Genomic DNA, 27,338 nt, shown 5'->3' on the forward strand with positions numbered 1-27,338 from the left:
AAGATAACAGTGATGTTACAGATCAGAGCACGTGGGCATACCCTTCCCTGCTTTGCATGCGAGACGGCTGTTGGCCTTTTCATTTTCCCCGAAGCCTGCAGGACCGAGTGGCGGGTTTCCCATTCTCTTCGTTCCTTGGTGCTTTTTCCTTTCATTTCTGTGTGCCACTTTTCCTCTGAGCGTAACAAAACACGCAGAGCGTCTGGTCCTAGCTCTGCTCATTATCACATCTGCCTGCGTCTCTACGTCGTGTGTCTCTCAGCTGTCACTTACCAGCCCCAGTCTTTGTTTGCTGCATGGCAAAATAGGTCGGATTCGTGTGTGTGTGACATCCGCGAACACCCTTTGAGTACACGTCTCAGGTGTCGGTACATTGCACCTGTTTATGTTTAGTGTGCCGGGGTACTCTGAGTGCAAATCTAATTTTGCAATCCCTCCCAGTCTCTGGTGTGTTTGCACACACGTACACTCTCACACGTACAGGTAAGCTGGAACAAATGGAAGTCTTGTCGTCCCGTTGGTGTCTAATCTTGTGATTATTATGGTGATAGTGCAGCATTTGCTCTGCACTTCTGAACACGTTTCCAGAGGGCTTTACCTAAAACAGATGCAAAACACATGGTTAAGTCTGTCTTCCGCTGTGATGTGTTGTGCACCATGGTTTGATCAATTTTTTCTCTTTCACAGGTTGTGATTTTATCAGTAAAACGAGCCACGGGAACCTTCTCTTTGCTCGGATGGTGAATATTTCTACCTCTTTTATTTGATCACTTTGCACCAAAAGGAACAGAATTTGTGTTTTGCGGATTTTGAAAGCCTGTTTGTCCTGAAGTGATGCCACATCTGCAATGGAAATGCATTTATGGGCAAGGTAGCGGTCAGGGTTAGGTTGAGGTCTGAGGACCCAAATGCAGAGGCAGAGAGGCTGAAGAGATTTCTTGCAATTTAATGGGAAAAAAAACAGTAAACAAAGGCAGGAATCCAAAAAACCAACTAATAGTGTAAACCCAACCAGAACCATGCAGACATCAGGGGAAAATAATCACGAGGAGCCAGGGAGAGACGAGGTAGGAAGAGAACAGCATTGAGATCCAGCAACAAAAAGGAACCGACAAAGAGTGACAGCAGAGGGAGAGTATATGTAGCTGGCTGAGACAAAGGCAGGGCTAACGAGCGGATAAGGAGCAGGTGTGAGAGGAAATAACGAGGGAGCCAAGGGGAAAGGAAAACACACAAGAGGGCAACAACAGAATAACCTGAGAACTAACATAAATCTACAAACTAAAACAAAACAGGAATTAAACAAATAAAACTAGAAAACAAGGAGCAAAGTAAAGCACAACAGAACCAAAACCATGATGGTAGCATCAATGAGTATGATGGTTGCATCTTAAGATTTGGTTTGGAGAGCGATCAACCTTACTGGAAGTGATAGGCCTCTCATCATCGAAGGCAGTCATGACGCAGACATTTTGCAACTCCTAGAGACCACATCATCCCCAATGCCGGGTTTAACAGAAACACATTAGAGGTACTAGGACCAATGATTTACAAGTTGGGAGGATCACAGCAGAGTGTGGACAAGCTGGGAACAGCATATGGGGAAACCGTACCAAGCTGTTGTGGTTGTGCATCATTCTCTGAAGCACAAAAAAGAAAAAAAAAGACAAATAATTAAATAAATGGTTGAATTTCCAAAATGTCTGGTTTGGACAAAGTAACCGGTCCAGTTAAAAAAAAGCCAAACAAACCAGTAGCCGATTGAGCCCTTTGGTATTGGCAGAGACAATCCAACATGTCTGTCATCAGCGCAACCCACATCCTGCTTGCTGCATCTCAGCCAATAAATGCATTTTCTCTCCAAAGGAAGTGCTGTTTAAAGAGAAACAAACAGGCTCTCTAATAGTATAATAAGAAGCATTGTTACCACAAACCAATAATCAGAAAAACAACGTTCTTACCTTTTGTGCTTTTTTTAATTTCATTTTTTATCTTACTATTGATTTTTCCCATGAAAATTATACATAACAGGTCTCATATTTAATCCTGATGTTCAGCACCTATAGATGATATACAATGCAGGCAGTTTTTCATACTTTGAAAGTATTTTATCTGAATTGTTTTCATTCATCAATGTAAGAGCTGAAGAATAAAAAAAAACAAAACAAAACATGCCATTGTGATAATATGAAATGCTGAAAATATGTTGGTTTTTTTTCGATTTGTACCCAACTTAAAAAAAAAAAAAAAAAGATAATTGTAGAAGAGCACAGGAGCTGTGCAAAATATTAGGAGCTGATCATTTAGATTTCTGTGAAAAGAAACTGAGCAAACCAGATATGGCTAGATATGTTTTTCTTTTCTCCCACTGAATAATTATTCAAAATATTTAACTTAAGAAAAAAATGTTTTTCTTTTGTACTTGGCATGAGAAAATGCCTTTGCAATAGAGCATTTAACAATGAAATAATAAAGAAGATGTAATTGTAACATCAGTATTTAAAGCCTCATATTGCAGCCTGTTTATTTTATATAGGGTGACGAGTGTGGTAATATAATAAATGAATAACTTATCAAATAATTCTTTAGACGTCATTAATTTATTAAAACTGGAAATAAATACAATATATTTTTTTTAGATATGTTATTAACTATGTGAACCTCACTTAAATATATAGATTTTATTTTAAGAAGTAAATATACAGTTGTGCTTGAAAGTTTGTTTAGCCTCCAATTAAAAAAAAAAGATAAATTCTCACTAGTAATTCAAATATAACACAAAACTAAAGAAAAATAATATTTTTTTGCAAAATGATAAGTTAGTCAAATAAAATACTTATATTTTATCATTTTAAAATTTAAAATTTTTTTTTATTATAAATGAATCAGTTTCAGTTTATTTTACTGGCAGCTGTATTGTTTTTCTGTCTTTAATGGAAGGGCATTTAAACTTTTAAGCACAAACTGCAAGAGGCGCGACTAGATGCATCTACATCGAAACCCTGACATCTCATTCGCCATTTTTCCCTGAGCACGATAACACGACTTCTACCTGGTTTTTCTTTCACTCTAACGTCAACATTTTCACTAGAAAAGTTGCAAATAGACGTTTCAACGAGTTGCCATTCATTTACAGCACAGTGGTTGAGCAATTCCAAAGTTTTTCCACCTTTTCCAGTGATAATGACTTCTGAAATTAACCTAAATTAGAATGTATGAAATAAACATAAAACAATAAAAATAAAATTTATTTCTAGATCTCATAAATTACTTATGAATAATAAAATTATTACAAAATGTATTTATTTATTTATTGAATTGTGGTACTCAAGTGGTACTTATTTTATTTCATTCATTACTTCCTGATGGCTTTGCGTAATGGCTTACAGCCAAAACATCATGGTGGCGTTCTACTTGTGGTTTATATTTGGTAAAATTCAATTTATAATTAATAGTTCATTTGCATCTGGAAATAGAAGAAGAAGCCGTATAGCATCCGATTGAGCTGGTAAGAGATTTCCCACAATCAGCTCTGTAATAGGTCCGGGTGTGCCGGGGCGGATGGAACAGTTAATCATGACATTAACCTTTACAACCAAGTTTTAACCTTTATACTAATCATGTCATAAATCCCATATTCATAAAGCTTTTAGCTCTTTTTAAGTCTGAAGACGTGTCGAAGGATTTTTGAAGTACACTGCTGCTGTGAACGTGCCACTCAGCGTTGGGAAGTGTAGCATCAACTTAATAATGCATAAATTAAAAATATAACATTGATTTCAGGGCATTGGAAGTCAAAGTCAGGAACGAGATGCTCAGAGTGTTTATAAAAGCCCAACTTTAAAAGTTATTAAATTGAATGTGACTCTAATGCTGCAGTCTGTGAATCTCATTATAGTTTTTCCCCCCCCTTCCTCTCCTCAGCGTTTTCATGCTGCTTGTAATCTGGCTGCTCCGGCGATATCACTCCTTGGCTCAGGTAAATTTGCACTACACTGCACGCCGCCTCTCCCACAGTTCCTTTTTCTGTTTGCTCCATTTCCACTGGAAATCTGTTCAATTAGCCACGGTAAATCTTGGCGTAATTGAACCCAATTAAAATGCACAGATTAATGAATCGGGGGTGTTAATTGACTCACGGTCATTCTCTGATAGTGACTTTCTTTTTTTCCCTCTCTTCAAGCGAAGCTGTTTAAATAAACGTAATATTTATGGACCCCACCACCCCACCCAACCGCCACTTCCCCACTCCTGATTCCTCTTGTAGCTGTAAGGATTTAGCTTTCATAAGGAGTTTGTTTGTGGCGTCGCTCTAAGCCTGCATCTCCAGGATATTACGGTGTTTCCTGCCGCCCGTCCACCAGGTCTGTCTGGTTTAGCAGCACAGGATGTTATCCTGGTAATCTGAAGTAAATGACAGTTTAGCGTGAGGCTCCGACAGAAACCCGCTGCAGAGAGCGACCTCGTGTCCTCCGCATCCCCCTCCCCCTCATCTCATTCCTTCTCCTCTTCTTATACAACATAAACCTTCTCCCTACTTGCATCCTCTCTGAAAAGGTTATCTGTCAGTCAATAGTCTTTAGTGCTCTCAAGGCCCTCCTGGACGCTTATTGTGTCGTCCCCCCCCCCACGCCCTCCTTTCTGTAGCCTTGGCAGGGTCACTGCAAGACATGAATTGATAAAGGGCTCTGTGTGTGTGTGTGTGTCTGAGTGTGGGTCCATGCTTCTCTCTCTGTTTGCAGTCACAGATTATTGCCGCTGCTGCAGGAAAATTGTGCTGTGTACCCTGGCTCCACTCATGAAATTCTGTAGTCTACGGATTATTGATTTGTTTTACATAAAACGAACAATTGCAGAGAGAAATAAGAGATGTGTCCACTGTGATAATTTGACTAAGTTGTCATGGAAATGGCATCTGGCAGCCATCCTGCTCAAGTATGAAGTATATACTTTATGTTGTGTTATCTAGTACCCGCCATCCGTCCATTTCGTCCCCATTGACTGCTGCAGATGAAGACCATCCTCCTCCTGCAATGTTCAGTGAACATCGAGGATTCATTCATGTTGACACATTTAAAGCCAGACCACTCTAGAGGTCAGGATGCAGGATTGGGAGTGAATTGATCGTGAACCTATGCGAGTTCTGAAAGAAGATGAACTGAGATGTCTGTCGATATGATTTTTTTTTTTAACAGTATTGGATTTCGATGTAAAATAAAAAAATAAGAAGGAAAGAATGGCGTGCCAAGCTGTCAGGGACATTAGAGATCATTGCAGCTGTAATTTGTCCTTCTTTGTATGCGAGCATAAATGCACTGAGGCGTTTTCGCTCAGGGTGTTACATTTTAAAATCCTTCTTCATGTCTTTCTCTTAAATTTTCACGCCGCAGAAGATGATTCTCAGCCTGACTGTAGCCGCCTTCTTCGACAGCGTAGCATATGTCATGGTGAGTTACTCTTGTCTGTTACACTAAAAGCAGACTGTGGGTGAGTCTTTTTTTATTTTTTTAATGCTTTCCCATGCTGCCTCTTACTCATTCTCCAGGGTGAAACCCATCCGGAGGGAACTCTCTGTGACTTCCAGGCCTGGTGGCTGACATACTTTGGTAAGACAGCGTTAAATTAATTGCTCACTAGCACTGTTTGTGCGAGTGGAGCAGCGATCTAACATACGGCTGATGCCGAGCTCATATATCACCATAGCAAATAATATTGCTTTGTCATTTCCTTTTATGGCTCCAGAGCAAAATGTCCCTAAACAAGTTGGGAGTTGTTTTCAGGCAATAGTGTTAGTTTATTAAGTAATAAACTGATGGTTTCAGTTACAGACTTATTTAACTCCCTAATAATGTTTTGGGTATCTTTTAAAATGTTTCTAAAGGCTTAACTTAAACTAAATACTTTATAATATTACAGTTTTAAAAATTATAAATCTGATCTGCTTCCAAAGGTTGGAAGGTTTGTCATAAGCGGCCTGATTCTTGACACGTGCCTGTAGCTTGAGACAGTCCATCTAAAGTTCATTAAAGTATTTTGCTGCAGTATTTGAGCTTGATAATTGTGAATTCCTTAAAGGCTGACATTGCCACCATATATTTTCTGCTAATCATGTCAGTACATGATTGAGTCAACCTTTTGAGATAAAAAAAAATAAAAATGGGAAAAAGGCCTTAAGAACAACAAAAAGGACTGTTTTGGACATAAACCAATGTTTAAAGGTATAGTACAGGATTTTCTTTTTACAGATGGATCATCTATATAAGTGGTCCTCCTAATTGTCAATCATTCTGGTGATGTGTTTACGTTAGGCCGTCCTTCACCTAACCTTATACCAAGAAATACCTGGCTGCCAAGAATTGCCTCCCCTGTTTCACATTAATGAGAAAAAGGATTGAAATATAAACCCATTCTTAATGTTTACACATTCCTTATGCATTGTTGCCCTAAAATTCAGTTTTGGTGGAGAGATAAATTTGAATGAATACATCTTTTGTGGGCTGCTCAGTGGCGCAGTGGGTAGCCTCCTTGCAGCAAGAAGGTACTGGGTTCGATTCCCGGCCCGGAGATCTTTCTGCATGGAATGCAGTTGCACTTTCTGAGCATGCATGGGTTCTCTCCGGGTACTCCGGCTTCCTCCCACTAACCAAAAAATATGACTGTTAGATTAATTGGCTTCTCTAGATTCTCCTTAGGTGTGAGTGTGTGCGTGAGTGGTTGTTTGTCCTGTTTGTTGTCCCTGTTTGATGGAGTGGCGACCTGTCCAGGGTGTACCCTTTCTCTCCTAGGGTGTACCCTGCCTTGTAACTGCTGGAGATGGGCACCAGTACTCCTCGTGACCCCACTTGGGATTAAGTGTGTTAGAAAATGGATGGATGGATACATTTTTTGTATGGAGACACGTTTTAGTCGATGTGCTGCAGTCAGTGTCCGATGAATATATTCTCTGCTCGGTAGATGGCACTTCCCGCTTATGCTATCAACACCACTCTATAATCATTCTGACAAAACCTAAGGAATATGTTTAAAATGTCCCTTTTTCGTTCATATTTCAGTCCGTTTTCTCATCAATGTGCGAGAGTTTAGGGCGATGTGCGCTCCTGCGACAGGGGAGGTAATTCTCGGCAGGCAGGAATTTCTCAGCATTTATCTGTCCACCAAAACTCTCAGTTTTCGGGCATCCATGCATAAGAGATAAGAAAACATTAAGAATATGTCTAAAAGTTCCCTTCATTCATTCAAATTTCATCCGTTTTCTCATCAGTGTGTGAGAGGGTAGGCAATTCTCGACAGCCAGGTATTTCTTGGCATAACACAATAGAGAGTCTGACATAGTGGAAAAATTGCAGATCTTTTTTTGAAAAGTAAGCTTGTATGAGCGACGCAAAGAGCTAATTTTAAACAGAGCTTGTACGAGGACAAATTGGCTCTTGCATCCGTATAATAGCCGTTCCCTCTCGGAAGCGGGTACAGGGTTGTGTATGTGCATTGTTTTTTTTAAAGTGGAGAGGGAGGGTCTTTTCAAAAATGAGTGAAAATCCTGTACTATACCTTTAAATTCTTCATACACATTGTAATAGATGAGCTGCTGCAGCTGCTTTGGTTTTCATAAGTCAGAGTTGGATAATGGCATCAATAAAACCATGGAGTCTCTAGATGGATAATTCATGGCCCATTTTGTCACATAACAACCGTAAACTTTAATGCATTTTATTGCAATTTTATGGGATAGATCAACACAAAACTGTGCTAGATTTTGCACTGGAAGAAAAGTCATATATCATTTTATCAGATATTTTATGAAAAAACAAAAACGGGGTCAATTTCATTCATACACAGAGAAAGAGAGTCAGTACTTTGTAGAATCACAGCATGCTCGCAGTCGTTTGTTTCGACCAGCTTTGAATACCTGGAGAGTGAAGCTTTGGTGAAATAGCTAAGCCGAAACGGTTATTGAACGGAGAGAACCTGTAGACATTAAAATTCAAGTCTTGCCTCGGCTGAATTGGATTCAAGTCTGAACTTTCATTTAGTCTTTTGCAGCATATAACAGATTTTCTTTCATATTGTCCTGTATTTGACTCCATTCAAACCCAGTATGTTTCCACCACAGAAGATGATGTGTTCAGGGTAATTTGCAGCATTATTGTTTTTTTTTGTTGTTGCCCCATTTGGCATTTTGCATCTAGGCCAAAACATCAGTCTGAGCTGACCAGAGCAGCTTCTCTCACACTTTCTGTCGTCCTTGAAATGTGGCAAACTGTGAACTGGAAGCCATTGTTTTCATTACTCTTCCATAAAGGCCACATTTTTAGAGTGCATATAATCAGTTTTTCTTTTGACAGATTCTCCCATTTCAGTGGTGGACCTCTGCGACTTCTTTATTCATTTATGGTCGTTCATCAGGGAAAGTTTCTTCTCTTTCCTGGCATGTTTATGTCTAATGAGACGGACAGGCATGAATACCTCTGAGTACTAAAACACAAGGTACTCAACAGCAAATTAGACTACATCTAAATAAATCAAAACATAGAAGTTTAATACATATCCAAGCATAGTTATTTTTTTGTTTTCAGCTGGTTAATGAGTCAGGCTATCTGCTCAGGTAGCCAGCCTGCAGACCACTGCTGAACAGACATGGAAATCAGGCTGTAGGTTTAAAATTGTGTTCTTGTAGAAAACAATGCATGGTCCTGGTTTAGTTTCCATGCCATGAATCTATATGTTTATTTATTTATTTGTTTTGTGATGCAACGTATCTGCAAACAAACATATTTTTTTAAAACATGGGAAAAAGATTAATAGAATGTTTTCAGACAGTGTGCAGCAACAGGAAGTTTCATATTTTCCACACAGGAGAAGAGATCTCTCGTCACTTTTGAACTTTTTTCCAGAAATCACAAAAGAAAAAAACTCAAAACGGTTTAAAATATTGCCATTAAAGTGTATTAGAACATGTAATGTGCGTGTTTTTAATGCCTATTGAAGAACTAATATATAACCTTTAACAAACCATATCGGCATGTTTACATTAAAAGACATTTGAGCATACAAATATAAATGAAACATAAAAAAAATTAAACCGCAAGACTATAAACATGCAGGCTCTACTTAAATGTTCGGCCTGTAGTTTGTAATTTCATACACATAATCAGATGGAGCTTTTTAAACTTTTTGTCCTTTTAAATGGTTAAAATTTCAAAACCATTTTCTTAAAAATAAAAAAAAACACTATATTTAACTTAGAGGAATCGGTTAAACCCCATTTTCCTGCTGTGTTCTCTCCCTTGTGCCTGGAATGGCTTCACTGACGGTGAGTCAGACCCTGAAACGCCCTGTTTAAGGCATCTCTGCATTTCATCATCCTGCGTATGAGGAGGTGGCTACAATCCAATGCCTCAACAGAGAAGAACGGGATGTTGCTATGTAACTAAGAATCACCCGGAACCTGTCAGATTCTTTCTAACTGTGGTGATGAATATCTTTTTCAGGAAGACTTCTGACATTTTTAGTTTTAAACCTTAATTGGCATAAAGCACCACATCCTGCTAACTCTGAATCAAACGCTGCAGTGGCTAATGAGTTGGTTCTGATCAGTTGGAGTCACCTTTATGTGCGCAGAGGACCCTTCTCCTGAGGACAGGCAGGTGTGAGTAAACATCAACAAGTCTAGGAGGAGAAGCAAAGCTCCTATCAGCTTTTAACTCAGAGGACCTAATGTTATTAAATGTGTTTGGAATGATGGAATAAGGCAGGAGGAGGGCAGCACCAGGACAGGTAGAGAGGCAGAGGTAAAGGAAAGGCTTCTGCTGCTTTCTGGTTACATAAGGCACATTTGCAATGACAGTAATTGTGACTTATTGTGATAATACGGCCTCTGGCTTACACATTGCTCATTTGAAATGCTCCTTAAACATTAGAGGAGTGTGGATGCTGTACGGTATATCTGTGTGTGTGTGCATGCATAAATGTGTTTGCGTTCAAATAAACTGCATTGGGGCTAAATATGAAGGTAGGAAGAGATTCTGGTATTCAGTGCAGTGGTTTGTAACACGAAAACAAACTTCATTGTATCTAAACTGTTTTTTGTTTATGTAGCAACACACAGTAGGGTATCATTTTGAAGTTAAAAGGACTAAGTGGTTTAGAAGGTTATGTAAATAAAAATCTGATGGGAATCCCTGCTCCTGCTGAAGGAAGGCTGCCACTGCCATGCTCATGGTGGGGACAGCGTTTTTGCATGTTCGCTGGGTGTTCTGCAGAGCTTGCATTCAGAGAAACAATCAAATATGCAGAACAATTTTAAAAAGGGTTATAAGTAGTTTTGCAAGGTAAAGTATGCGTTCTTCCTCTCTATTGACCGTTTCTCTACCCCCCTCCTTGCACCACCCTCCCTCTTTAGCCTCTTCTCCCCTGTTATCTCCCCCTGCGTTTCCATAGTTCATCATTATCTCTCTGTGAGCTCCCGCCTCCCATCTATCACCCTAAGCTACAAGTTTCTCCCATATTACTGCAGAACAGGCCTTCATTTATCAAAAGCAGAGCGCATGCAGTGCCGTCACATGCAGGCATGTGTGCGCTTGGACACACGTCTGCAGGTGCACGGTGTGCAGCGGCGGTGAGCCGGGCTGAAATTTGACCTTGGTGTTTTTCTCTCTGCAGACTGGAGTGCCTTGGCTTGGGTTTGCCTCATTACTCTGAACCTGTATCTCAACCTGGTCAGGGAAATGGGCACCAACAAATATGAAATGTGAGTAATTTTGCCCACTGTCCCTTTTAAAAGAAAAGAAAATCAAATGCTTTAAAATTCTTTGATTAAAAAGACAAAATAAGTTAAATGGAAAGGTGAATGAAGAAGCATTACAAAAACTACCGGTTATTATTCTTTAAAAAGCTCCCATTTCTGCTATCAGTCAGTGCGCTCCATGTCTCCTATTCTGCATGTATTTGCCTGCTGTTTTGTTTAAAGTGTGCCTCTTTTTGCTGGTGTTTTGTCCATGTGTTTGGTCCGCAGTAGCATGTGTCTCCCCATAGACGGGCTCTCCCTCTTCCCCCTCCTCCTCTTTTTTCTCTTTCAGCCAGCTGACACTCTAATTGAAATGGGAGTGAGTGTCAGCCGTTAAGTGTGTCCTAATGCGTGTGTGCGCGCGATGTGTGCCCACCCAGCTCCACGCTGTTTGGCTCCATGTTGCGGTCGCTTATACCCCCTTGAGTACTTTTCATGGCAAAGTGTGAATTTGCCTAAGTGTGTGTGTGGGTGGGTGGGCGTGTGTGTGTTTGTATTATTTCCTCCATCTTCATACTTGATGCCAAGCTTCGCTGGCAGAAGCACATTAAAAAAAACATAAAGGCAGAAAAAATGCACCACCTTCATTGTAAGTTATATCTTGTTTGTTTTCAGCTGGGGAATAATTTAGAGTGGATTCCCCCACTATGACCACCCATGGGAGGTTTCTGCATTGATTAGTAATAAGCCAGACTTTATAATGGTGATATAACTCATAATTAGATGGGTTTATAGGCAATCTGGAAGGGTGAACTAGAAGGCAAGAATCTGAAGAGTGATTCAACACCACACGTGTCCAATCACACAGGAGTGAAGATGGTGATACAGGGGCTCCGTTTTAGGGATACATCCATACATACATACATCCATAAGAAGCCTGTGTTATGGGGCTCAGCTTTTCATGCATGCGCAATAACCCTTCCAGCCCCTTTAACCCAACCTTCCAACCGCGCTCTAGCTTTCTCACCCACAGTACCGCTCCACTCACTTGACGGCTCAGCTCGATGGTTTATGAATGAACAAATCGCCAGAGGAGACGGAGAACGGAGCCTTTATGATCTAAGAATGATTGAAGCAGATGCAAGAGAGAGAGCAGAGGGCTGGGTCGTGTGTGCACGGGTAGAGATGTGTACGCGTCTCTAAGAAAGTCGGAATCCAGGGAAAGCGAGCGTGTGATGAGGGAAGAGAGAGATAGCTGAAGATAGAGGAGTGGGAGAGAAAAGGTGGTGTGAGGCAGTGGGAAATGAGCGTTGTGAGGGCGGAGTGTGTGTGTGTGTGGAAAGCTGAGCGCAGAGCTGTCCTGCTGTGCCTCATTAAGCCCATGTTGTGTGCAGCTCCGGACCTCGTCATCTCCCCCTCAAAGGCCCGACGAGGTGTTCGTGAAGTCGGGTTGTGGCGAGGAAGTGGCTCTCGACAATGATTTCCTGACAACCACATATCCCCCTCCCCCACGAGGTATTGCAGCCCTGTGCTGGCAGTACAGATTTTCCCCCCGTTTTCATACATCACGTCGCCTCTCCGGCTTTCTGTTTATTATTTCTTTTCTGTTTGCCTTTCTTTCTCCGAATGTTTCCCATTTCCTCCCACCGCTTCCACAGCCCTCTCATGTTCGTTCCAAACACAACCTCCATCTGGATTCCCTCCCGCCCACCGATGTGCTCTATTTAAACCCACCACCGTCACTTTCCTCCTCCGCCTGCCGAGCGCTCTGTGTGCTGTCAGTCAGAGGTAGGTGGAGGGCTTCCAGGGGAAAGCGTCTGGACCCTCTGTAGTAGAGTGACAAAACGTGCTTGTCTGTGTGGCACGCCACTGGGGGGGAATCGAAAGCGTGTCAGCCGTGTCACTACTGCTCGATTGACCGTACTCGGAGCAAGTCAGGGAAGGACTTCCACTCTATTGACCAGACGACGCTGTACGCTCTATAAAGTATCGACTCCCAGCACAGGCGCCAAAGACACTGGGCCACACACCTCATCTATCTCACACACGCACACTTACTTACATGGATGTCTTTAAAGGCCACCACTTTGCTTCAGTTATGAGTCTCTGCAGCCTATTTAACAGGTTCTCTTAAAATAAGAAAGGAATTCAAATCTTGTTGGGGTTTTTTTACACAAAAAAGGCTGCTTTGTTCACACATTTAAAAATGCTTTGTTCCATCTATCTGTTTTGGGGATATTTTCGGTAGAAACCAACAAAAAGAAGTGTGGAATTATTGACTGGTATGGAGGTTCTGGTTTTTGTAAATAAAAACCAGAAAGATGTGGCCTACTAAGATCATACAAAGATCGGGCTGATTTGGTTCCATCCTTCTTCAAAAAATGAAAAAATAAATAAAAGAATATAGTACAGTTTTAAAAATCTAATCAAAACATGACCATCAGTCTTTATCTACTGATCAGAGAAGAAGAGGACTATTAAGCAAGCAGGCAGGAGGTGCAGAGATCCACGACTCCCATGGACGAATGTGTCAACATTAGTCACGATACAAAACTTTTCAACTCGATACCGATACTAAGGAAAATATTCGATACTCGATACCATTTTCGATACCAAAAGGATAAAAAAGACTCCAAAATTCTACAGAAATATTTTCATTACTAAATAAAATACAATAAATAAATACAATAAACAATAAGAACAATATTTTGAGGTTGTATGCTGTGCACAATATTAAGCAAGCTTGATAGAAAACTTATAAAATTAAAATTAAGTGTTCCTTCCTTGGCTATGCTTTGCACAGATAACAATGACACTAGCCAAGCCGGTTAAGAAACAAAAATAATTCTCAGCAGCTGCAACTGTTACAGAAAAAACCTCAAAAGTGCACAGAATTATTCAATCACACAGTGTTCTGAAAGTGCATTGTCCTCTATTCTGCACTTTAGATGAATGACTGTTTAGGTGCCACTGGTGGTGGCACTGTATCGATACTTTTAAAAACGAGTATTGTATCCGGATAAAACGTTTCAGTATCGATACTTTTTTGAGTATCGTTACTTTTGACAACCCTAGTCAACATGACCAATTCATTGGAAAAAGACATAATGATGTGGGAAAGAAATATCTGATTAGATTCAGATTAAACTTCTCAGCCTCCATTATGCTAATTGTTGAAACAAAGCTGGATTAAAGAAAAGTTCTGGAAGAAAATCTGTTAGATGCTACAAAAGCCTTCCCACTAAGATGGAGGCTCAACTGTAGGGAAGAAGGTAACCCATGGTTTGGATTAACGCCTGTTATGCCTTAAACATAAAAAGGACCTAAATCTAAAGACTAATTTTTAGCAAGATTTGAATATTCATAAAAGCTCTTCAGCTACTGTGCTTAAGCTATTTTGCAAAGAAGGATGGACATAAAATCCAATCTCCAGCTGTGCAGCCATGGATGCACATACCCCAAACACTAACATGAATGCATTGGGCTGATGTTTGGATTTTTATTTTCTTTAAATTAAATGCCGTGCATCATTTTTCTTCACAATTGGCGCAGTTCATAAGTAACTACATTAATGCTAGTTGACGTTAACATGGAAAAGTTTCAAAATTGTAAAAATCTTTGAATACCTCTGCAAGGTACTGTACATCACTGGGATAGACTCGGTGAGAATCTACATCCTGTTTCTGCTTTTATCCAAACATTTCCTCTAAAAATCATCTTTTCCCAAACAGTCAGGGTAATTATAGTTTATATCAGCATGAATAATTGGCTGTCTGGCTGTATAGACGCTTGTTGGTGTGTGAAAAATGACCCTGATGTCAGTGCCAACAAAAGGGACGAACGAAGGAACGAAAACAGTGATTTGTTCTCAGTCTGCTTTTCTTAATTATTATAATATGCAAAACTGTTTTCTGTCTACTTTTTATAGTGAGATAAATTTCTGTTTTTATCATCAGGTTTTACCATCTAATGGCGTGGGGGGTTCCTCTGGTCATGGCCTCTCTCCCTCTGCTGAAGGGATACTACGGCCCCGCGGGAGCCTGGTGGTGAGTACATCCAACCAACCTAGAGGACGTAGGAGTTTGACTTTTTCCCCCGAGGCCGCGGCTCTGCACTTGTTGTAGCTCTGGGTCCATTTAAATAGAAGTTAAAAATTGGCAATTATCAGTGCATCTGATTGCAGTAAACTATCTGCTGGAAGGGGTGAGAGGAGGAAAGGGGAAAGAAGCCAAGGTGAGGAGGCGGTGGAATGAGAATTGGGACAGAGCCGTAATCTCCAGGCTCCCTCTCTCTTTCCACTCTCCGCTTATTAATAGCTGCAGCTGCACGGCTTTTTCCTCTCTGCAGTCACACAAGTCTCCCCTTCCGCTCTCCCCATAACCCGCTCATCACTCTCGCCTCTCTGTTTCTCTCTCTCTCTCTCTTCTCCCCAGCTGGATCACAGACGGTCACGTAGCCTGGAGATTTGGGATGTAAGTAGACCCTTTCAGCGCTGCCATCAAAGCTTTCCTCCAAAGCTGGGGTAGACTGGGAGGAGCAGAGGAAGAGGAGGGCTGTCTCTGCGGGGAAATGTGAAGGGTTACATGTCAGGGGAGCCAACCCCCGCCTACTTAAAGTATGTGCCTCTGCTTGGTCCGATTTAGTGAAGCTGCTACCTTGTGGTTTTAACTGTTCAGGACGGGTATGACGGATTATGCCTGTCTGCTGCTTTCTGCAGCTGGTCCTAAGTCCGCGAATGCCTTGCCAATCCCCGCGTTGCACATCCTGAAACACATGCACCCACGTGCGTGAGGCTCTCCTCTATGAGCCAAGGTAATCGCATTGCTGCTTGCCGCATCAGCAGGGAATCAATCTTTTAAAACAAATAGGCACACACACACACAGAGGCAGACAAACGGAGAACAACACACAGCTATCAGCCGTGCTAAACGAGCTCGTGTCTCTTTTATCAGCGCTCCTCTGCTCCCCGGCTCTGTCTGGTTTTTCCATGCTGTTGTGGCCCAGGGGGACGCGGCACTCGGAGGATCAGGGAATCTTCATTAGCTCTAATTACATCAAACCAGACTAGAGATTAGAGGCCAAGGCTGCACCCGTCAAGAAGAAGAGGGAGGGGGGGAAAAAAAGCACACTCTCTGATACACACACCCAGCTAGCGGCATGTGGGAGGGCAAAGTGTGGGGTGTTAAAGGTGAAAAATGAAATAGGTGGGAGGGATGGCATACGGGATACAGTTAGTGAGACAGGGTATTACTCAGCACGAGAGAGGAAGGAAGGGCTGCGGAGCAGGACGGCAGGGAGAGCGAGAGAAATAGATTGTCCTCGTTTCTGCCCCCCCCGCTTCATAGTGCGTCTTCATCAGAGCTCAGCGAAGCGCGCAGACAGAACAGAGGAGACAGGGGAGCTCTGGAGGAGGAGGGTGTGAAAGGGGATGAAAGAGGAAGGTGAATAAAAAGCAGAGGACAGAGTTGTGTCTGTGTGTGTGTGTGTGTGTGTGTGTGTGTGTGTGATGGAGGTGCAGAGTTTCAGGCGCTGAGTCAGCAAATGAAAGCGCCGGAGCTTAGCTGAGTCACCGCTCTTAAAAAGTCCCCTGTTGGTGTGTGTGTCACCAGCGCCTCTGACATGCAGCCGTGAAAAGGACATCCACAAATGAATCTGTTGGACATCAAAATAAAAAAATTAAAATGTATTCCTTAGAGATGGAAACATTACCACTTACTTTACCTTCTCAGTTTAAAACATATTACAGTTTCAAGGATTAAAGATGCGGTGATCTTGAACGCCCTCCTATACATTGCTTTATGGTTTGGATGATTCTGTGCAAAGTAGTTTAAAACTCAGATTTGATGGAGAGACTAAGATCACAACTTTCAAGACTTGCAGATATCTGGACTTTGACTAGGCCGTTCTAACACCTGGATACGCTCTGATTTAAACCAATCCCTTTGAAGGCCTGCCTGTATACGCTTAGATTAACCTTTATTTCCGCTCTCAAGTCTTTTACATCCTCTAACACGGGTTCCTCAAACTTTTAAGCTTTTGACCTATGCAATGGAACCAGGGTTGACTGAGTACCTAAATAATTGGTTAGGTTAACAAAAATTTCTTTAAAATCAATTAACAACAGGTGCAGACTAAGCTCCAAACAGTTCCAGTAACTAAAGTAGTAGGTTTGGTTCATTTTTTTTTGGTGACGCTTTAGGTTCTTTTAGCTCTTTAAGATAGATTTTTATGACTGAGTTCAATTTCTGCAGTATCTCCAAAGACCCCATCCTGGTTGGGTCATGACCCCGTCTTTTGGACTTAATTCCCTAACACATTGCCTTCCATTTGTTTCCCGTATTTAGCAACCATGGCATTTTTCATTTATTACTAAAGTTCCCATTTTAAAAAAAGAGTAAACAAGTCTTAAGCTGTGGTTTTCGTTTTGCAATCTAATCAGTAATTAAATGTGAAGTCAGTTGATTGTTCTTTATTTCATTTTGGTGATTTAAGTAAAGATGGTTAAAAAAGCTTTTTTTATTCTAAAGAACATATAAATGTCTTTATTTCCTTATACATGGTTCAAATAGTATGAATTCTTTTGCAGGCTCTGCAGATTGCTGCATTCAGTGATGCGCAGCCTTCTCTTAACACGTCCTACTTTTGTTTTATGCACGTACACCTGTATTTTTCCCCCAATCAGCTTTCCTTTCACATTTAAGTTGACGAACAGGAGAACTAAAACCCTAGTGGATGCAGTTTAGAAGTAACCTTTTAGTCCTCAGCATGCTCCCATTTCCTGCGTACTGAAGCCTTCGGTTAGGCCTCATTCTTCTCTTTAAAGCAGAGCTGGAAGTCGGGCCATGCGAGAGACGAGAGATTGGATTTGTTCTCATAGATGATGACCTTTCTGACATGCTCCTGCCATCCGCAGCATCTCTTTGGGCATCTGTATTTCGTGCACGCGTCCACAGTCGATCAGCTGGGGGCACCGTGCTGCTCTTGCTGTGATTCCCACCTTCACCCTGTTTCTAATCACCAAGAACTGCTCTCCTTTTCCTTTCCTTTCTGATTGCGAGCCACAATCCGCCACCTTTTCCTCCACCTTTATATCCTCACCTCTATTCATCTCCTCACTTTTATCATCTGCTGCCCACTCTGTGCTTCTGTTACGCTCTCCCTCTCTGTCTCCCTCTTGCTCTCTTCGGGTAGTACTCAGCTGTAGAGCACAGCGGACTCTAATGGCAGATCATTATCATGCTAATTAGAGCACTTTGTAGCTGCCGCCCGTCATTCTCTCCTCCTCACAGCCCCCTACACTATCGTTAAAAAGGCCACCCCCCACCCCCTACCTCCCCTCCTATCCCCTCTTTGCCAATCTGCCTGCCCCCCCCTCGCCTCCCCCCTCCCCTCTCAGGCTGGTCTGTCCATCATTAACGGGACGGGTGCTGGCGTAATTGGACGCTGTTTATTCCAGCGAGCAGGTTATTAAATCACACAGAGGTGACGCTCGCGCAGGTCTCCCTCCTTGAAAGCTTTCATCATTGTCCCGTGGCAGTGTTCTGTCTGCGTGGATGTGCGCGAGCGGCAGCTCTCCGACTTCTTTTTTTTTTTTTTTTCTTTAGATTAGGAAGGGAAAAAAAGAAATTCCTACTTTTCCAGAATCCAACTTAAACTCTTGTCAGTCCTTTGCTCCCTTCTTCAAGTTAAAAATTAACTACGAATTTCAGAAAGATTCTTCTACAAAAGGCAGGATTTATATAAGGAACCTTGAGAATACAGACAAATAACAAAGGAAAGAAATGGAAGGGACACAGTGATAGAAGTAAGTAAGGACACTATGATAGACAAAGGGAAGACAGAAAGGGATGTCCTAGTACAGGAACGAAGGACACAATGACTAAAGAAAGAAATAGACATGCATTCTCCATGAAGGTAGAGAAAAAGAAAAATGACAGAAGGGAAAGAAGGAAGGATGAATCAAAAGAGGACACTAACTAAGGGATGAAGGAAGGACAAATGAACAAAGGGCAAACACAGGGAAGGACAAATAAAGATGGAAAGATATAGGAAGGAAAGGACAGATTGAAAGATCAATCTAAGGAAGGAAGGAAGGACACAAGCAGGGAAATGAGGAGTATTATAGGGAAGAGGGACACAGAAGAGGAAGCAAGGATCACTAGGAAATTCAAAAGGACAGAAGGAAACTAAAGAGGATGCATTAATTCAATAGAGAATAAAGTCTGGGGAGGCCAATTTGTTTCCATTTCTGCAGCCACACATAGATAAAAGCAACATGTATGTCCTAGTATGTAGCTCAGATGTGTGAAACGTGTGAAACATCGATTCTTCATATTGCTTTTTCTTATTCTTCCTTTAAAGAAAAGCTGAAGTGAGTTTCTTACAATCCTCAGGCGTAGGACTTAAGCATGGGCAATCCTTAATTAGGCCAAGGACCCCGTATTTGCCTTTTGAAAGGCTTCTAAATGATGCAGTCTGCAGAACTCATGGCATTGGACTTTTAATCCCAATCCATTTTCCTTTGAAAAAGTCTGTCCACCCATTTATAGGTCAAAGACAAACTCTGTCTCCCTCTTTCTTTTAAATGTCACTTCAACGTTTTTCTCTTTTATAACTTTCAGCAGCCGTCCTCCGCTCTCTACCTTGTAGTTTTACAAGATAGACTTTTCCATTGCCAGCTTCTCACAAGGTGCCGAACGGCGCGGTCGTGACTGCTCCGAGTTACTGTGGCGACCAGGAAACCTGTCTATCAAAGCAAGACAAAGACCTGTTTCGTGAATACAGGGAGAGGCTGAAACTCCTCGCGGCTTACATCACCTCCCAGGAGGTTGCACAACACAAGGCTGCCACTCCAACAAAGCCAGCCTCTCATTTCCTTTGCTCGCCTCTCTCCCTTTCATCCGCTCACAAAATACCTGACATATTATGCACCCACGCCTCCTGTGATTGGCAAACCTTACTCCCTTAGGAACGTGGTATATTTCCAATATTGTCACTCTGCTGGCATAATCCTTTATTCTACCTCTAAATGCTCTGAAACTGTGCACAGTGACACCTAGAGGTGCTTAGTCAGGGCTTTTCCTCTTGTTAATTTACATAATATTTGTCTTCCTTGCAGCGTGAGTTTCTAATGCACGCTGTTTTATTTTAGGCCTCGACATCCATCTGGGCTGCACCCTTGGCTTTAAATTACACATTTCGGTTGAATTAGTGTTACCATACTTTGTGGACCAGGCTTTTCTATAATTGTAGCCTTGTTTCTGCAGTGTCTCTGCCAGCGTTCCCACACCATGATGCTGCCACTACCATGTTTTACTGTGGGGACAGTGAGGATAATGTTTAGCATTAATTTTAGTCCACACATTTGTTTTACATAGAGGTCATATTTTTTTTCTTAACTCCAGTCCTCCACATTTTTCCCATGTCCCCTACAAGGCTTATGACAAGCTTTAAAGGTACATAATCACAATATATGCCTTTACCAAAAAGACCAAAATCCAGTTAATTATGATCAAATAGTCCTATTGACTTCAAAGATCTATCCTGATGGTGTTTTTATAGACCTTTTTGAGCCCAAATTGGACCCCAGCGCCAGATGGGATGAGCTGACATAAGCAGGGTTGGCTCCATCTACTGGCAGTACCACTGAAACCCGTAGAAAGCTCAATGGCGGCCATTGAAGCAAGTACCAAATAGTTCCTAACCGTGCTGTAAAAGTTGGAGGATAGGACCTGAAAGCATTGCTAACACCAGTAGCGCTTTAGACAGGGACATCAAAGTGCTTCCTGAGCTTTAGTCCAAAATGTTTTTAAAGCCAGGTGTCATTTTCTTATCACTTCACTACAAAAATGATCTAAAATCAGTAAAGCATTTCTTAAAATAAGTGTATTTACCCTTAATTTAAAGTAAGTGAAAGTGGGTAATTGGGATGATGTGCCAATAGAATGAGTATTTCTATTCTTAAAATAAGATAATTGGATATTATGCACTTGAAATAAAAGACTGCAGTAGTTTTTCCAAGTGTCTCACTTACATGGCAAATTCAAGAAAAATTATTATATTATTATTTAAGAAAAATTGACCTACCGGTACTTGGATTTAAATGTTTTGCAGATGTCAAACTAAATCCAAACAACATAGAACTTTTGTAATATGAAACAGTTTAAGGGGTGTGAATACTTTTGCACTCCATTGTGTATCTTACTAAATTCACGTTTTAGTTATCTATTGTTTTTGATGGAAAAGGAATAAACTTCCAGCCTCCATTTGCTCCGTTTTCGCCACACTGAGCTTCTAATAAAGATCAGTTTTGCTCTAAGCCTATGTGCCCCGCTCTGTTCAGCACCAGAGGGGTTTTTCTATCGTTTGGTGCTGACCAAGTGGTTTCCTGCAAGAAGTTGAACGTTTTTGCTGAAAACAGCTGCTTGCTGCAGCAGTGAAATGTGGACATGCTGACCACGGAGCAAACCATGAAAGTTTTCTTTTGGTCTGTTAGTGCTGATTGATCTCTTTTATAAGATTTTTGTCTGGATTGCCAAGATCAAAATTAAAGCATTGTGTTTCAAGTTTAAAACAGAGGGGAAACCATCGTCCAGTAATTAAAACCAAAACACATCAAATAATACATTGTATTGTAATACAATACGACAGTCATCCTAGATGACTGTGGTATTTTAACATGGTGCCCATTAAAGTCAGAACGGAGGCCAAAGAAGTGAAATCTCAAAGCAGGAGATAATTTGGGGTTTCCTTTGCTCACTTTATTCTTTGTTTTTGTTCTTTGTAGATGGTACGTGCCTCTCTTCACCCTCATCTTCCTCATGATCTGCTGCTATGCCAGAATCATCTGTGTGGCCAATAAAAGAGTAAGTGCTTAGCATTTATACAGGGTAACATTCAGCCGACATTCAGTAAACCAAAACCTTTTTTTAGGGTGGAAGGAATCAAAGTTTTATTTTCTTTCTGCCTTGGCTTTTAACCCGGACATTCCTGCATTGGTGCCAAAAAGGTGACAAACTGGCTCTCCTGGAGACAAAAATAGCTCAGAGTGTAAAAACAAGCCAACACTTTAAATACAGTAGCTCCTTTGAGCGTCTTTATTTGGAGGCAGAAATGAATGAAGACCTGTCAGTCAGAGCTGCACCCAGCTGTCAAACATGGTTTCATGCCATTAATTACCTTAGATAAAGCAAAATTATGTATATTTTCTTTCCTTCTCTTTAAATTCTTTTGAACAAATAGATAAAAAATGTTGCGGTTAGCTTAGGTCGGGAGTTGGTGGCTCTTCAGCTTCTCCACAAACCCTAACGGAATATGTGGTATCTTGAAACAGGAAGGTCAGTTTTAGCAGTTCCTCTGTTTAAAGAGCTGCTTAGAGATACTAGATTGCACCATTAGTACAGACAGTAGGGCTATTTATATCACTATCCTCTAAACTATGGGATGTATTAATGGTAATATAAAAAGGACTTCATAGGAGTTGTTCTGCTCTTGAAAGTATTGCCTTAAAGGTTTAAAGGGATCATAGAATGCAAAACCCTGTTTCCATTTAACTGGAAGTTTTTTGCTTTTCACAAATTTAATATAATCTGAATTTCAGCTGAAACAAATTAAAATGTTTTCCTGAAGGGTTCGTAACCCTATGAACTTTTTATAATTTTTTTGTCATATTGAAGTACAGAAAAAATGCGTTTTAATTCAGATTTTCTGTCATTTCCATTCAAAAAATGGTGTATTGTTTCAGATTAAATGAAACAGACACATAATTATGTATTTTGCAAAATCTAAAATATGTGCTTGCATTTTTACTTTGACCCTTTTTTTCTGCTACCCCTAAATACACAATTGTAGTGCAATCACCTGCCTTTAAGCTTCTTGTTGGATAGAGCTTAGGACATGATTGCAGTTGTATTCTTTTCATTCATAGTGTGAAACCATGCACAACTTTCCTACGGAAGTGGATTAGGGCCACTGGGAAAAAAAACAATTAACTGATTTTTTAATTTTATTTCAGTTTAGTACGGGAAAAAGTCAGAATTCTGACTTTTTTCTCAAAATTCTGACTTTAATCTCAAAATTCTGACTTTTTTCTCAGAATTCTGACTTTAATCTCAGAATTCTGACTTTTTTCTCAGAATTCTGACTTTATCTCAGAATTTTGGCTTTAATCTAAAAAAATCTGACTTTAATTTAAGAATTCTGACTTTTTTATTCTCAGAATTCAGTCAGAATTCTGAGGGAAAAAAATTACATTTAAAAGTCAGATTTTTAAATTTTATTTCAGTTTAGTATGGGGAAAAAAGTCAGAATTCTGACTTTTTCCACATAGTAAATTTAAAAATCAGTTTCCTTTTTTTCCCCCAGTGGCCCTAATCCTCTTCCGTAATTTCCTACCACTGCACATTAATGCAGTATTTTGGTGTTGGTCCATTGAGTTAAATTTTTAAAAAATCAAATAAAACAATGTAGCTCTTTGTGGCAAAATTATGAAAACATTGATACTAAATTTAGACATTGTACTAGGCATATTTGTGGATGAATATACGATAAGGAAAATTGTAATCTTTATAATTTATTTATAATTTAGGTTGTAAAAAGTTGGGATCATTATTATTTCCGTTCGGTCATAGAACCAGATCATGAACCTATTTACCTCCTTGTTGATCTGCTTTACAATCTGGCTCACAGCTCTGCCTGAGTTTCCATTTGAAAGGTGCAGCATGAGTCAGAAGGCACCTTTATACAAAATTCATAAAAACCGCCATTACCTATTCTAACAAAGCACCACTGCACATGAAGCTAACGGTCAAATAGGATTAATTTTGCTTTTATTTAATGTTCTCGTTAATGTTACCAACCAAGTACAAAAGAAAAAGAGAAGGAAGCTAAAAACCTCATAAGCCTCACGGAGGCCTTTCATTATAAATGTTGGCATTCTTTCTACGGGCGGCGGCGGAGTGAGAGATTTCGCCGATAGCCAGGTAGCAAGACGACGACAACAGAGAACGACAGCAGGTAGCTGAGGGGCAGGGGAAGAAAAAAAAAAAAAAGGCTACGCAGCCCTTTATCATGGCTGTGATAACGAGGGGGGAATGAATGTAGCCGAACGCGGCTGCAGCTCATAACTCATTCAGCTCACAGCTTTCAGCTATCGCTCCCTCTTCCTCTTGTCTCTGCATCTGTCTTCCACCTTCCTCATTTCCCCTTTTTTTTTTTTTTTTATTCATTCTCTCTATGACTGTACTCCCACATGTTCTCTCCATGCCCCCCCATCCTCCCACCACCGTTTTGCTTTCTCTATCATATTTATGAAGAGCTCAAGCCTTATCTTTTTTTCAGCTGGAGGCTGTCTCACTTAAAAGAACTTTACAGGCTTTGAAAGCGGGGTAGGTGGCGACTCACCGTAGAAAAGGATAAAGCAGAGGGGAGGCGGCATGCTGGCTGGACACTGAGGTTTTCACACCTTCCAGACAAAATGATAAGAGAGACTGGCAGACTTAAAAGACCTTGCAGATCAGTGTTCTTATAACTTGTTTTTAGTGTTTTTTTTTTCTTAAATAAAGTAGTTTGTGATGCTGCGTGACTCCGTGAGCCCTTCCTGACAGAAGGAGCTTTAAAGCTAATGAGTCATACCTGGCCATAAACACACAGAGGTTTGCAAAACATGGGGGCATGATAAGGATGCAATTTGCATATATCCTACAGAACTGTCCACTCCTGAACCTTTTTTACTACTGTAAACCTCTTTTTTTGTTTTTTTTATGTCTCTACTGTGTTTTCATGTAGGCATGTTTCTTCAGGCTGGTTCTCTCTCTATGTATTATACCCCATTAACACTACTCTTGAAAAACCGTGCCGAGACCGGTCCGAGCTCAGTAACTGAGATGACTTATCGTGTGTAAATGGAAAGCAAACTGAACTGAACCGAGTTAGACACAACCGAACCGCGCTAACTGCAGACCAGTTCCAGCGGTGGGCTCGGCTCGGTTTTTCCCTGGCTCGGTTCTCTGATAACAAGAGCGCATGAGCAGAACGCGTCATCTCCGTCTGGCTGCACATCCCGATTTACACTCCATTCCAGTAGTTGGCGATAATGCCACTCCAGAAGTTGCTTGCCAACCAACTCAAAACAGAAGAAGAAGAACAACTATAAACAACAATCGTAATCTTCTCCACGCAACATTTTGATTTGCTTGATTCCGTCCCTCTTCGTCTTCTTCTGTTTTATGGCGGTTGGTAAACAACGTTTGGTGCATTACCGCCACCAACTGCTTGATTTCCTCCTTCAATACTGGCAGTAATACCGCAAATCGTCACTAGGAGGCGAGGAGTCGAGGAACCGAGATAGCGTGATGTGTAAACTCGTCAGAACCGAGCTCGGCCTGGTTAACTGATCCAAGCTCGGATCGGTCTCGGCATAGATCGGTTTTTCAAGGGTAGTGTAAATGGGGGAATATTTTGCTCAAATATGTAGCAGTTCGAGCTGCAGGTCTTTGGGGTGTGTCTTTACCAGCTTTTCACATTTAAACATGCAAAGCTGCTCCATTGTAGCTCCGGGTCTTAACTTAAACCTGTCCTGCTGGAAGGTGAACCTTTTCATCAACCTTAAATCTTTTCCTGATTGCCTCAGGGTTTGCCCCATTGTTAGATGATTCCATCTTCCCATTGACTCCACCCCCAAAGCATAATGCTGCCGCCACCATTTTTGAAAGTGGGTGTAGTTTGTTCAGGGTTCTCGTTTTTATGTCCTCCGTTGCAGTTTGGATGTAGTTCAAAAAGTTCAACTGTAACTTCACACGACCAGAGCACCTTTTTTTTTTCAACGTTTGCTGTTTCCCTCTTTAGAGCTTTTGGGAAACTACAGATAAAAATGATTTGTGTCTTTCCTTCAACAGTTTTGCAGCCCTTCTTAAGAGGGTTTAGTTGGGGTTCCTATGTGGACAGGTTCCCCACTCTGGGCTGTAAATCTCTCCATCTCCTCCAGACTTACTTTGCCCTTGTTGTTTTTATTTAAACCAGCAACTGCTTTAGGTATGAATTGTAGGGTTTTTGTGCATCAAAATGGTAAGTTTAGGGGTGTGATTACTTTTGCAAGGTACTGGGCCAAAATGTTCACCTCCCAGGATCGGCTTTTACAGAGGAACCATGAGCGAAAAGCCGTTTGCACACAGGAGACCTGGCCAAGGCTTAATGATATTGCCAGTTATTATCAGCGTTTGTTGATTTTGATGGATGGTGCTGCTCAGCTGGACAACAGAGGGCTGCTGTGGAACAGCTTCAGTCTAATGACCAAATGGCTGCCACCCCCACCCCCCCGCACACACAAACACGCCACAGTCACACACAGATTTACAATGATAACCACGTCAGCACGGAGAAACCATGGCAACATTGAGTTAATAAATAGCAGAACAGAGGAGCTTTTAGTGCATACTGCTCATGGTGCTGTTTTGTGTATGCGTTTGAGGAGCTCGGGTTCCATCTTGGGTTAGATAAACCCCCCCCTGACTTCCAGTCACTGCCTCCCCACCCCCTCCATCTCAACCATTACAAATCCCGGGTTTGTGCGCGGCCTCCTCGGGTGTTGCGTGTGGACGCGCACGCCTGTTGACATTTCCCCTCCACATTTTCTCTAGGGAGGACACAGAGCAAGAGCCAGGAGTATTCCCACGTTCTTTTGCCGAGGTCTCACATCTGCAATGTCGGCCCCTTTTTACTAACATATTCTTGTGTCTCTGTGCCCCCCCTTTGCCTTGTTTTCCTCTTCCCTTGTTATAGCATGTGTGCGCTGGAGCTGATCCGTTTTAGTGAGATGCTGGGAGCTGTTTAAGTGCTCCCCTCTGCCTCTAAGCTCCGCTCTCTGCTGTGAATTGGGCAATTTGGCAGGGCTGTGCAAGAGGGCGGAGGGATTTTGCATTGCCGTGATATTTGTTCCAGCTTGTCACCACAGGCACTGACCTCTAAACATTCCTCTCTAGGAAGAAAATAACAGAATTCCCTGCATTTCTGCTCTGATAATTCTCTCTCACCATTATGTGTATACAGATGCAGTCCTGGTGGGGAACCTTCAACCCTGAGCGAGAGAGACGAAAGGTAAAGCTCCAGCCGGCACATTTCAACACACATTTATGCATGCGCGCCGGACGTGAGGATTAGAGATTCTGCGGGATTAGTGCTCACCCTCTCGCCAGGCAGGTGTCAAGCACAGCAGGGAGCAATTTGACCCCTTGACATTATACCCCTGGGAGTGCTTGTGCATGTGTATATGCACGTGTAGTTTTGCTCACAACGAGACCCTTTGGGAAATGCCAGGGATCAAAGGAGCAAAGCAAGGAGCAAAGCAAGAAGTGGGCACATGTAAATTATGGCAAGTTGTATCAGATGGAGCGAAGCAGCAGGAATGAAAGGTGGTGCATTTTATTCAGTCAGGATTTACCGGAAGTTACCGGAGTTTATCAGACATGTTAAACATCCATCCATCCATCCATCCATCCATCCATCCATCCATCCATCCATCTACCTATTTACCAATCCATCCATCCATCCATCCATCCATCCATCCATCTACCTATTTACCAATCCATCCATCCATCCATCCATCCATCCATCCATCTAC

General features: G+C 41.5%; 1 protein-coding gene across 2 annotated transcripts in view; it reads left to right on the forward strand.

Annotated features, from left to right (window-relative positions):
• The window catches only part of LOC107091445 (cyclic AMP receptor-like protein A), a 90,734-nt gene that overhangs the window by 6,319 nt on the left and 57,077 nt on the right, over nucleotides 1-27,338 (forward strand). For both annotated transcript variants that reach the window (XM_015385371.1, XM_015385372.1), the window contains exons 2-10: nucleotides 688-740; nucleotides 3,925-3,979; nucleotides 5,391-5,447; nucleotides 5,546-5,606; nucleotides 10,660-10,747; nucleotides 14,680-14,769; nucleotides 15,157-15,195; nucleotides 21,510-21,588; nucleotides 26,768-26,815. In XM_015385371.1, coding sequence (XP_015240857.1) covers nucleotides 688-740; nucleotides 3,925-3,979; nucleotides 5,391-5,447; nucleotides 5,546-5,606; nucleotides 10,660-10,747; nucleotides 14,680-14,769; nucleotides 15,157-15,195; nucleotides 21,510-21,588; nucleotides 26,768-26,815 — 570 coding nt within the window. The remainder of the gene's footprint in view (nucleotides 1-687; nucleotides 741-3,924; nucleotides 3,980-5,390; nucleotides 5,448-5,545; nucleotides 5,607-10,659; nucleotides 10,748-14,679; nucleotides 14,770-15,156; nucleotides 15,196-21,509; nucleotides 21,589-26,767; nucleotides 26,816-27,338) is intronic.

Source organism: Cyprinodon variegatus, unplaced genomic scaffold (assembly GCF_000732505.1).
Source record: "Cyprinodon variegatus isolate N-32 unplaced genomic scaffold, C_variegatus-1.0 Scaffold337, whole genome shotgun sequence".
Lineage (NCBI taxonomy): Eukaryota > Metazoa > Chordata > Actinopteri > Cyprinodontiformes > Cyprinodontidae > Cyprinodon > Cyprinodon variegatus.